This window comes from Cyprinus carpio, chromosome B8 (genome assembly GCF_018340385.1).
Source record: "Cyprinus carpio isolate SPL01 chromosome B8, ASM1834038v1, whole genome shotgun sequence".
Classification (NCBI taxonomy): Eukaryota; Metazoa; Chordata; class Actinopteri; order Cypriniformes; family Cyprinidae; genus Cyprinus; species Cyprinus carpio.
In genome coordinates this window covers 26018944-26032625 of record NC_056604.1, presented here as the reverse complement: position 1 = coordinate 26032625, position 13682 = coordinate 26018944, and the positions used below count along the sequence as shown (strand labels likewise).

The 13682-nt window shown below is 34.4% G+C and overlaps 1 protein-coding gene across 1 annotated transcript; it reads right to left on the bottom strand.

Moving 5' to 3' along the window:
- Positions 1–954: 954 nt before the first annotated feature.
- LOC109059104 (cell cycle and apoptosis regulator protein 2-like) lies at positions 955–12585 on the bottom strand. Its single transcript, XM_042729111.1, is given in 21 exon segments — positions 955–1035; positions 1124–1296; positions 1895–2083; positions 2172–2280; positions 3327–3473; positions 3550–3720; positions 4867–5028; positions 6151–6274; positions 6357–6406; positions 6408–6486; positions 7155–7318; positions 7382–7388; positions 8856–8950; positions 9029–9239; positions 9396–9545; positions 10452–10569; positions 10903–11038; positions 11914–12028; positions 12123–12208; positions 12298–12327; positions 12423–12585. Coding segments are annotated over 21 exon segments (2421 nt in total). The 5' UTR covers positions 12447–12585.
- Positions 12586–13682: the final 1097 nt, after the last annotated feature.

The window sequence follows — 13682 nt, the reverse complement described above, 5'->3', positions numbered from 1 at the left end:
TATTACATGGCATATGTTTTCAATTCTGCTGGAAGACAATTAAACATGCAACTGTTCAAAACATTCTATTAGAAAATATAAATGGTCCCTGAGAAAAAGTAAAAAAAAATGTTTGCCATGTTTATGTTTTTATGTTTAAAATCTTACTGTTTGCAACCCTTACTGAATTGTTTAAGACTTTAGATTAAAATGCATTAAAATTCCCACAATAGGTCATCATCGCAGATTTGAAACTCTTTAAACTCTTTTAATTGCAAGGAAGAATTCAGGCAGTATTTCCAAAATAATTGAACTTTCACTGTATTTTAGACTAGACTAAACACTAGACTATCCTTATACCAACACTTAAGAATATTTATGGCGGTGGATGGTTTCTAACAGTAAGGAAACTTAATTACAATAAAGTTCAATCTGAAAAAAAAAAAAAAAAAAAAAAAAAAAAAGGGTTCCATGCTTGTTTTCAAACTTTAAAACCTGACTAGACATACACATGTCATTTAAAACACACAGTTTCAAATTCACATGTAAAAAAGAATTATACAGTTTGATTATACAGGGCTAGAAACAGGTCTGCGTATCCGCATCTCTGTTTATGAGATTGTCAGTTGTGTGGAAGGATCATACTTTCATAGCTGACAGAATTTAATAACCAAACAAACTTAAACAACACTAAATAAATAAAGCACAACGTTTCCTTTCCATTATTATGCACATTACATAGTTTCATATGAATGCATATACATTCTAGAATGAGCCAGCAAGACATTTTTATTAATAAACACATTTACAAACGTCCATGAACGCAATTCTGTCTTATCTATGTGCATCAGTTTTAGGCAAAAAAAAAAAAAGTTTTTTGAAAGCTAAAAAAAGGGCAAAGGCTAAAGTTTTGTGTTTTTTTATTATTTTGCAGGGTTTTTTTTGTTTATTCTCATCGGTCCAAACACTACTGCATCACCATCCGATGAGCTTGTGCGCGTCTTTAACGCCTTCTCTCATCCTTTCCTGCACATTTGCATTTGTGAGGGCTGTTGTCTAAACGGTAGAAACACAGTATATTGATAATGCATATAAAACAAAACTATTAAAATACAGTTTCTAGAATGCATATAAAGGATGTCACCTGTTCAACCATCCTCTGCATCTTCTCGATGACCGAGATCATCTGACCGCTGTTTTCTCTCAAACTCTTCTCGTATGTTCTGTTGAGCGTCTCGGCTTTCTCCAGTTTCCTCTTCAGCTCTTTCTGATGGCCCTGCTCCTGTTCAGTAGACGCCTGCCTCGCTTCTGCTGCCTCTGAATCACACACACCACACAACCACTCAAATGACCGTGGAATATTTCTTCTTCAGATTTGGAGAAATGTAGCATTGCATCAGTGTCTCAGCAATGGATGCTCTGTAGTGAATGGGTGCCGTCAGAATGAGAGTCCAAACAGCTGATAAAAACAATAAAGTAATCCACAGCACTCCAGTCCATCAGTTAATGTCTTGAGAAGGGAAAAGCTGTCATTAAGACATTTTAACTGGAGACTTTTTCACTGGAGGAAGTGTTATTATCGATTATGGACTTGTATTTTGGCTACAAGTGATGGTTTAAAGTTTAAAAACGTCTTGATGATGGATTTGTTTCTTACAAACGCACAGCTTTTGGCTCCACAAGACGTTAACTGATGCACTGGAGTGCTGTGGATTATTGTGATGTTTTCATCAGCTGTTTGGACTCTCATTCTGACGGCACCCATTCACTGCAGAGCATCCATTGCTGAGACACTGATGCAGTGCTACATTTCTCAAAATCTGATGAAGAAACAAACTCATCTACATCTTCGATGGAATGAGCACATTTGCAGCATATTTGTGTGAACTATTCCTCCAAAGCATGCTGGTCTCACCGAGTCTGGCCTGCAGAGTAGCGACACACTTCTCTAGTTCACGTTGGGCCTCTTTGCTGCTCTCCAGTGTCTGCAGTAGGTTTGGTAAGTTAATGACGTTCCCTCTGTAGTTCACCAGATCTGTGTTAGCGGTGCGACGGGCGGACGCTCTCTCTTTACATGCCTGGCCGGGCAACATGGCTTTATTTCCTGAGAGGAACACAGTGGCGTTTTTATAATGCTACAGACAAACGTGTTTACACGCTTTATCAGACTGCATGATTTCCAGCACACACACCCTCAGCACTGATGCTGCCGTCTGTCTGATCAGCGTCTGACCAGCGACTGCACAGATTTCTGTAGAGACAAAGCCCACCGACTGCAGCCTTTCTGACCAGATCCTGCGCCTGAGGAGAGACGGGACATCACGGTTTTTCCTTATAATCAAAGAATGTATGTCAGTACACTGCAAGAAAATTGCTCTTACTCAGTTCTTGTTTTCTAGTGCAAACATTTTTAAGACACTCTAAGACACATTCCTTAAAGTCAAGATAACATTAACTTAAGAAGCAATAAAGACTTAAGTTTGATATGAAGACATGTACCGTTTTAAGAAGCATGGAGTGGGTTTTATGCTTAAAACAAGAAAAAAAAAGACTAACTTTTCAGAAAAATAAACTTGTTCTCCCTTTGGATTAAGTTTATTTTTCTTTAAGCATTAAAAGAATGAGCTGGTTGATCTGATTAAAATCTCAAAACACACAACATAATAAACCAATAAGCACAAAACACAAACACTTCACTAAAAAAATATTGCTATATTGAACTATTTTATTGATACTTATCAAAAAAGGTAAAAAAAAAAAAGAAAGAAAACCCATTTTTCCCAAATATAACTACACACACTGACAATAGTAATGATTATGATAATGACTATGATTATATTAATTATTCAAAATATTTTATTTCATATTATTGATTTCTAAAAAATAAGCAAAACAATTAAAAAATGTACTGCAATATTACTACTGTAACAAAACAAGTATTTCATAATAATAATTTTTATTCAAAATATTATTTTATGTTATTATTTGAATTCTATTTAAATCAATAAAGAATATATATGCTATTGCAATATTACTGCACTGTAAAATAAAAGATGCATTTAATAATAACAGTTTTAACAATATATGTAAGAACGATAATAACTGTATTGTTTAATAATCAATCAAAATATACCATCTTAATAAATAAAATTAAAAAAAAAAATAAAACAAAATAACAAACATACAATTCAACAAACTATTTTTCTGAAAAATAAAATAGTATTTAATAATAATTTTATTTTACAGAACAACAATAAAATTACAATACTGATATTTAAGTCTGCCTTCAAGTGTGTTAAACCATTATTTAGCAGAATTCTATAAAAACATCTCAGAAGGAGTGAAACCTGAGCAGGACTGAGAAACAGGCCGAGAGACAGCAGGATGTTGAGCAGGTCTGCCTCTCGAACACTTCCTGTCAGCTGACGGTCAAAGAACACCCAGGAGAGAAGCACTTTACGGGGAAGTTGAGCCGTCCAGCCCAGAGGACGTTCCTTCAGGCACACAGACAGAGAGGTTTGGAGGAGAAGCACTAGGCACCTGATGCAGGAGAGAAATGTGATTTCTTACGCTGTCTTTGGACGGCTGATTGTCTCCTCCACCGCTCTTACTCTCTTTCAGAGGTTCAGTCTCATCTTCTGTCTCTCTCTCCCCTTCCTTCTCTTTGAGTTTTCTCTTCTTTGCATCCATCAGTCCTTTCTTTTTTGCTGTCTGTTTGTCTGTTTTTTTGAGCTCATCCTCCTTTACAGAGAAAAAAGTTGACAACTGGATTTTTATCCTTTTTTTTTTTTTAAGGTAAAACATAAGACAGCTCACATTTACAGATCAACATCATTTATTAGTCAGCCAATCATAAAAGAGGTCATTTACATTTAGAATTAAAACCTTAAAGGTACACTAGTCTATTTAATTCTGTTTAATAATTGGTTTTGGTCCAAGAAATCTTATCCTACATTAAAAGCAGACTTCACACAAAATTATAAAATGCTAAAAAGCTACAAAAGTATAGAATAAAGTGTAAAAGACACATTTTAAATCGTTTAGGAGCTTGTATCCTTTCCCTCTGCACATCCAGATGAGAGTGTGTGCTAAAACTATCACCATAAAAAACTTCCAGTACCTAAACTTAAAGAAGAGTTTGACAAAAATAAAATAAACTTATAAAAAAAAGTTATATTTTATTTCATTTTTCAACATTTCTCATTTTCATTTTATTTAACTTGATGTACTAAAATGACTAAAATGAAATAAATGAATAAAAACCACATACACTCTCAGAAAAAAAGGTACAAAAGCTGTCACTGGGGTGGTGCCTTTTCAAAAGGTACACTTTTGTACCTTTAGGTACTAATATGTACACTTTAGGTAATAATATGTACCTTTATGGTACCATATGGACTCTTTAGGTTCTCTTTTAGGTTTACTTTTGGAAAAGGTACTGCCCCCAGTGACAACTTTTTGTACCGTTTTTTTCTGAGAGAGTAGACATATTAAAAAACAACGACAAAAACACTAAAAGCACAAAATTACTAAAACTTTAACTAAAATTAAAGTAAAAACTGAAAATACAAAAGTAAATCATTCAAAATATTATTGAAACAACAGGGTTATTATAGTCGACTGACTTTAAAACCATTAAAAAATAAAAACTTTTTGTTACTTGAAAAAAATTAATAACTTTATCTGAAATTCTAAGCCAACATTTTTCATTTTCATATAGTTTAAGTTGATGTACTAAAATAACTAAAACTGGAAAAAGAATTATTATTAATAATAATAGTAATGATAATGACAAAAACACTACCAAATTAACTAAAATTGAAATAAAAACAGGAAATATTCAAGTGTGAACTAATTATTAAAACTGTAACGGTATCTCAGTGATACTAAAATAGCACAGGTGTGCAGTCTGGTGTACCATGAGAGCGCTGCTGTCCTCTTTGATGCCGGGGCCCTGCGGGAGACGGCACCAGACACTGGATACAGCTCAAGCCCAAAATCCCTCTGAAGCATCTCGCTGAACATCTCCGCCATCAAACTCAACCTCACCTGACAGCACGCACATCACAGCCTCAATCTCAGTCCATGACTGAGCCCAGTTTTACAACATATGTAACATACACAGTGTTTTATTTGAATTATTAATACAAGTTAGAAGTCATACATATATATATACACAGTACAGACCAAAAGTTTGGAAACATTACTATTTTTAATGTTTTTGAAAGAAGTTTCTTCTGCTCATCAAGCCTGCATTTATTTGATCAAAAATACAGAAAAAATGTAATATTGTGAAATATTATTAACAATTTGAAATAATTGTTTTTAATTTATTATACTTTAAATTATCATTTATTTCTGTGATGCAAAGCTGAATTTTTAGGATCATTATCACATGATCCTTTAGAAATCATTCTAATATGATGATTCATTATCAAAGTTGGAAACCGTTCTGCTGCTCAATATTTTTTCAGAATACATGTGATACTTTTTTAGGATACTTTGAGTGAATAAAAAGTAAAAAAAAAAAAAAAAGAAGCTCGTGTTTTTAAAATATAAATATTTTGTAATAACAATACACACTACTGGTCAGTAATTTGGGGTCAGTTAATTTTTTTTTTTCTTTTTTTTTAAATAAAATCAATACTTTTATTCAGCAGAGGATGTGTTAAAATGTGATAAAAAGGAATAGTAAAGAAAATATATTATTAGAATATATATTATTAGAATTTTTTTTTTATTTTTAATAAATGCAGTTCTTTTTAACCTTTTATTTCATCAAATATATTAGACAGCAGAACTGTTTTCCAACACTCATAATAAAATCAGAATATTAGAATGATTTCTAAATGATCATGTGATAGACTGGATGTTACATGTGACACTGAAAGGCGTGGAGTAATGAATGCTGAAATTCAGCTTTGCATCACAGGAATAAATTATTTTTTTTAAGTATATTCACAATAGAAAACTTATTTTAAGTTGTAATATATTTCACAATATTACAGTTTTTTTTTTTGGTTTTTTCGTATTTTTTTTTTTTTCTGATCAAATAAATGCAGGCTTGATGAGCAGAAGAGACTTCTTTCAAAACATTAAAAATAGTAATGTTTCCAAACTTTTTGGTCTGTACTGTAGATATATATATATAGAAATAACTCCCCACCTCACAGCTGTCCCGCGTCTGAGGCGTCTGGGGCTCCAGCAGTGAGGACAGAGACACGACAGACAGATTGAGTCCAGCGGAGGGGTGAAAAACCACAGACGGACCTTCTGGAAGTGACAAATCACCATCCTGGATGACAGGAAAGAAATCTGAATTCAAGCACATTTCCTATGCATGATATTTATAAAAAAATGCTGATGTCAGTCAGTACCAGCTGTTTCTGTGATAAGCTGTGCCCATATCTTCCTCTGCTGGCACTAGATTTCCACACATCTGGCAACAACACCACAACTGTCTCCATTTTATCACCAGAAAGATATCTCAGCTCTGCCATCTTGTGCCTTCAGAGACAGAAAGACATTCAGAGACATGTGCAGATTACTAATGAATGTTTAAAAGACATCAGGTGACACATTTTGGGTCAGTAAAATCTGTAATGTTTTTGGAAGAAGTCTCTATTGCTAATCTAGGCTGCATTTATTTGATCACAAATAAAGTAAAAAAAATGTTAAATATTATTACCATTTAAAAAAATTGTTTTATATGCGAGTATATGCTAAAATATAATTTATTCCTGTGATGCAAAGCTGAATTTTCAGCACCGTTACTCCAGAAATCATTCTAATATGCTGATTTGCTGCTCAAGAAACATCTCTTTTATTGTCAGGATCCTTTAATGAATAGAAAGTTCAAAAGAACAGCAAATATCTTAATTATAAAACTTTTTAAATGTCTTTATTTTGTCACTTTTGATCAATTTAATGCATAGTTGCTAATTAAAAATATTAATTTCTTTAAAAAAAATCTTATGGAACCCAAATGGATTATGAATGGTATTGTATTAAAAAGCCATTTCATATACATATGAAACGTCCATTATTTATGTTTTTCTTCTTCTTAAGTTACTTATAGCCTTTCTGTATATAAACAATAACAATTCAACCCAATCTGGCAAGAACAAAAATCAGACCAATAAATCTTTATGAAATGAAAAATGAAATATCCAGACCACTGTGTGCAGGCTGAGAGGTCCAGAGCAGTCTGCTCCTTCATGCAGCGGACCGCAGTGTTGACCAGCGTCGAACCGTCCTTCGCTGGATTTGCTCCGTCTGCTTTGGGTGACCAGTGACCTCCTGGAAGCCGCAGTTCTCCTCCACTGTCCACCATCACAAACTACAACACAGAAAGCTACTATAAGCCATAAACTATGAGCTCAATAAACCATATACAACTTACCAAAGGCCTGTAAATAGGGAAGGGTACTGAGACCTGGTATTAAATTATGAAAGAGTGATGCATTGATAAGCTCTGACATTAACGGTTCTGCTATTGGTACTGGCGAAATTAAGAAAATACACAATCATTTATTATTGTTAGATATTATAAAGACATCATCTTGCAAATTCTATCTCACCAGAGTCGCCAGCTGTTTCTATATTCTGCAAAAATATGATGCATTTTTGCTATTCGCAATTCAAAAGAGTGGAGGAGCTACATAAGCACGGTTTTATATATATATATATATATGCAATAGCCAAAAATACATTGTATGGGTCAAATTATCGATTATACAAATATATATGTGACCCTGGAGCACAAAAGCAGTCTTAAGTCTCTGGGGTATATTTGTAGCAATAGAAAACAATACATTGTCTGGGTCAAAATTATCGATTTTTTTTTTTATGTCAAAAATCATTAGGATATTAAGATATGATCATGTTCCATGAAGATATTTTGTAAATTTCCTACCATAAATATATCAAAACTTAATTTTTGATTAGTAATATGCATTGCTAATAATTCATTTAGACAACTTTAAAGATGATTTTTCTCAATATTTAGATTTTTTTTTGCACCCCTCAGATTCCAGATTTTCAAATAGTTGTATCTCAGACAAATATTGTCCTCCTAACAAACCATGATTTTCAATGATTCAGTGACTCATTCATAAAGATTTTTGTTTGTTGAATGAATCAGCCGGCTGAATGAATCGGATAAATGAATGACTCAATCTTTAAGACCATCATCTATAGGCAGTTTTTAGTTTCTTATTTGTGACCCTGGAGCAGAAAAGCAGTCTTAAGTCGCTGACTCGCTGGGGTATATTTGTAGCAAAATTATAGATTTTTCTTTTATGACAAAAATCATTAGGATATTAAGTAAAGATCATATTCCATAAATATATTTTGTAAATTTCCTACTGTAAATATATCAAAACTTAATGTTTGATTAGTAATGTGCATTGTTAAAAATTCATTTGGACAACTTTAAAGATGATTTTCTCAGTATTTTGATTTTTTTGCACCCTCAGATTCCAGATATTCAAATAGATGTATCTCGGCAAAATATTGTCCTCCTAACAAACCATACATCAATGGAGAGATGATTTATTCAGCTTTCAGATGATGTATAAATATCAATTTTGAAAAATTGACACTTAAAACTGGTTTTGTGGTCCATGGTCACATTTAGAGTATAATTTCATTAAAAAACACAACACAAAAAAACCCCCTTAAATACCCATTTAATACCCATTTTTTCCATGGAATCTTTCCAAGGTTTTTTATAGTGGGAAACATTCTTTAGATTACTAAAATGTTCTTTAAAGTAAGAAAAACTTTAAGAAGTTTTTTGGGGCATTGCTGTAAAAGCTCAGTTTTGGAGCTTGTATTGTGTGATTTCAGAGATACTGAGGACTGAATGCTCTTACTTTTGAGAAGTGCAGTGGGATGCACGGCCTCCTTTTGAGAGGTTACAACACTGTGAGTACAAGTCCTCAAGGCACGGCATAGAAAACAGCAGAACCTGCAGAGAGAACACAACCATTCTTGAGATCTGAGAACTGCATGCTCACATGATCCGTCAAAAGAGCGGCACGCGTACCCTTACGGAGAAAGTATCATCCGTGGACTCGCAAACATCTGCTTCACTCTCCGGCTGGTTTGATCCCACGTGAAAGCGACACGGTCCTCTCAGAGGAAGAGGCTGGTCGAGCGGGAAACTCTGGGCCCAGGACAGCTGGAGGTGGAAGAGGTTGGAGGGCAGGTGCAGGTGTGGGTACCGCCGCTGAAGCTCCAGATAATCACAGGCCTGGCTGAAAGAATCAAGAGGGAATCTTGCATATCTCGTTGTATGTTTATATTTAACTAGTATTTATCACTGATCCACATTCCTTCCTTCCTCTATATATCCACACATGTATCAGAAGGACAATAAAGCTCAACTTGACTTGTGTTTCTGACCGACTTACGTGTCCCTGGAGAAACAGGAGAACAGCGGAGCGCTGTGTGTGGATATGGAGCTGCTCTTTTTGGGCGCTTCCTCCTCTGAGGCGGCCCTCCATCTTTTTCGTTTTTGGTGCATGGCGTCTCCTCCCCACGGCCCTCCGCCACCGTCCTCCCTGAGTCAAGCCACAAAGAGCAACAAGGACATGCAGAGGAGCGCGTTACAAACAGGACAGTCTTCAAGGACGGTCACACAAAAACAACAGAACGAGGCGCTGTAATGCTCCTGCACACTTTTTGAAAGAAATCAATACTTTTATTCGGAGGGAGAGAATTAAATTGATCAAAAGTGACGGTACAGACATTTATGAACTTGTATTTAAAAAAACGCTGTTCTTTTGAACTTTTTATTGATCAAACATTTCAAAAAAAGAAAATGTATCACTGTTTCCATAAACATAGTTTACAACACTGATAATAATAATAAATGTATTGATGCTGAAAGTAATGATGCTGAAAATTCAGCTTTAAACACCAGAAATAAATTACATTTTACAATTTATACAAGTAGAATTTTTCTTTTTGACATTGTAATAATATTTCACAATTTTCATAATGCAATGCATTCAACATAACCTTACGTAACTAGTATAACGAACGATACAGATCCATCATCAACCTCAACTTTGCCTCATTATTTAATCAGACTGACAAAAGTTCTATGCAAACTTACAACTAAAAATGTAAAATTCTCATTTTAATGTCTATGATATGTAGTTTCAGAAACAAAATTTTTTGTTTTCCAAATTTTTTGAAAATCTTTTTTTTTCTCAAGAAAGACAAATAATGATAAAAGGCGAAATATTATTATTTTGTAAAGGAAGGTCAAAATGTTTTTTCTCCTGAGATTTGGAGCCAAATGACAGTGTAATGTGAAATGTAGCGCACTCATGTGACAACAGTGTAGCATAAAGCTGTTCAAAAAACAATTTAATCATTGCATACTGGATTTTATTTTATTTTTTAAATAGCATACAGTACACAGTATGCAGTGCACTAGTCTCCACTGCATTGAGACTCACCAGCGTCCACCTCTACGTCCTCCCATGACCTCAGCGTGTCTCTTCAGTCCTGCACCCCAGCCGTCAAACGGAGCGCTCCAGGACATCTGCTGGTGATGGGACATCTGCATCATGCCACCTGCCACACATCAGACCGCTAAATATTAGATACAAACACTGATAACAAAGAATTTAAAAATGAAAATTAAAATTCAAACACAAAAACAAAAAAAAATTAAAAACATAACAAAACAGAAAACAGTTATTTAAAATTGTAAAAATATTTCACAATTTTCATGTTTTTACTGCTCAAATAAATGCAGCCTTGGTGAGCAGAATAGAGCCTTTTAAAAATAAATAAAATTGACCAGCACTGTACTTGCCATATGTTTTTATGTAATTTATTTTAGCTTTAACAAAAATGTTTCCTAACAGTTTTAGTTAACGATAATAACAACACTGCATCACATACCAGGATTTGGCTGCATGCTGGGAATCAGTGGTGGTATTTTGGGAGATTTCAGCAGAGGTTGCGGTTTGGTCCCTAAAATGCCAGGCTTCGGATTGGATGACATGGAGGGCAGCAGCGGAGGAGGAGACTTGAAGGGCTGACAGAAAGAAACCAGAGAAAGAGACAAACCTTCTGAAGATCAGGTACAAAAAAGTAACGCATTATACTCTCAAGTCATTAAATAAGCAGCATCTTGAAACCAAATATTTACATTTTTTGATTCAAAATTGCATTAAATTTTAACCTCCAAGAACCATCATGTTAATAAACAAAACATTATTTATAATTAAGGCAAATTTAACCTTTCATTGTTACAGATATTCAATGTTGGCCCATGTTTACATGCAAAATTCTATTTTCATAAAACAGTCAACATAGGTGCATAATTTCACATACACTACCATTTAAGATCACTAAGATTCTATTAAAAGAAATTAATACTTTTATTCAGCAAGGATGCGTTAAATTGAGGCACATTTATAAGATTTCTGTTTTTAAACTTCCTGTTCATAAAAGAACCCTGAAACATTTGATCACAGCTTCCACAAAAACATGAAGCTGCAAAACTGATTAATAATAATCAGTAATGTTTCCCGAGCAGAAAATCAGCATATTATAATGATTTCTGAAGGATGGTGAAGGAATGATGCTAAAAATTCGGCTTTGACATAACACACATTTTAAAACACATTCAAATATAAGATCGATATTTTAAATTCTAGTAATATTTCAGTGTGCATGTCATATTTCTATGCTTTGAAACAAAACAAAAACACGTCAATGTGAACTTCAGTCCAAAATCATGAAAAAAAGAAGACTAGAAGAAAGTATTACTTACTGTACAAACACTGTGCTACAAACACTTCTAATGCAAATACACTTAGATGCACACAAAATATGTGCATTTCTATTATATAGCCACCTCTTAAAGAGGATGTTATTGAAATATTAGCCAAAAACCTTTCTGCGCACCTGTCCGTTCAGCGTCTGAACTTTCTGTGCCGTCCAGCTGATGGGCTTCAGGGGGTCCTGGACCGCTTTCACCAACACTTTCTCACCCACCAGAGGCACACGGCCCACTACAACACTGTGACACACGCCACAAACACACCTGCATCATCACATCAACCTGACACTCGGGTTATGATTCATATGATTCAGAATAAAGCATGCACACAAACCTCATTGGAAAATGAACCTCCTGATCCACAATCCCATGATGCTCCTGCATCTGTGTGACCACCCCGGTGAACACACGCTGCCTCATCTGAACACAGAATCATTTTGTGTTTACACAATAATAAATCAGAAAGTGTATCTTTATGCACAAAAACGATGAACAGCATACTGCTATACCTGTGTCTCCATATCAGATTTTCTTTTCTCCTTTGCATGCAAAAGAAAGTATACTGAGTGCTTTGGGACACATGCATGCACAATATAAATGCACGAGTTAAATAAATGAAATAAATAGTCTTAACTGCTGTGTAGGTCAACAGCAGCATGTGTGATGTTTACTTCCTAATGCATCCGCGTCACAGTGACGGCAGTTTAATGCCGTTTTAATTTAACGCACAGATATTTAGTTAAGACTTATCTATTAGGAGAGGTTGTGATTAATGTCCTGCGACATTTAAGAGGTGAAACTTACTAGTATTTTATGTTGATTCCTCTTCGTTGATGCTTTTGTTTGTCTTCTGTCAGTTCTTCAAAAGGGCGTTTCGCATCAGCGGCCTCAAGCGGTCAGTCAGAGTAACTGCAGGTGAAACGCCTTAAACCGCGTTTGGCTGTGAATACAACACGAGAGACCGTACAAAAACATAAATTGTGACGTAAAAATTCTTGAATTGTTTTTTTTAGACTCTGTTATTCTTCATAGGCGGTCGTATTTGTGTGAAAGCGACGTCGTGTGGTTTGACCTGCAGTTCACCTCCAGTACCGTGGGTGGCGCTGAGGCGCAGCGCGGTTTAATGTCTCGCTCGTCTGTGCGCAAACACACGTGTGAGATGGGTTTGGGTGATCGTGCTATTAATATAAAGTCTGTCCAGACACCAGGATATTAACAGTGTATTTCTAGTGTCTGGATCAACATTATGTTTACATGCTAACAGGAGAACTATCATTTCTGAAATAGAAAACATGATATATTTCTTATTTAATACTTAAATATTGTATTATTTTTATTCTGTCTATTTTATTAGGTTCTATGCCAACGTTTCTTTCTGTGTCAACAGGTTTCCCTTAAAGAACTTTCTTGTATAACTGTACTTAGTTATATGGTTACAAGTTCCTGACCAAATACTGTTTTTAATACAGTAAAACTTCGATAATTTGGTATTATACAACTGATAATAACTGACAACTTATGTATATGTATAAGTTGTCAGTTATTATATGTGTGTATGTGTCTATATATATATACATATATACACACACCACACACATATATTTATTTTGTTACATATATCATTTAAATAAAACAAAAATAAAATTTACATATACACAACAAATAAATTAAAAAAAGTTGATATCAGAAAATATCAAACCATTTTTGCTGTATTTATCAGTGCTTTCCACTACATACTCAGATTTTCTGTCGCTTCATGTTGATATCAGAAAATATCAAACCTTTTTTGCTGTATTTATCAGTGCTGTCCACTTGTGACTGGGATGTGAAGCTGTGTTTGTTTTATATCTTCAGTATATAATGATCTAGAATAAGATTTTCTTATATGTATGCA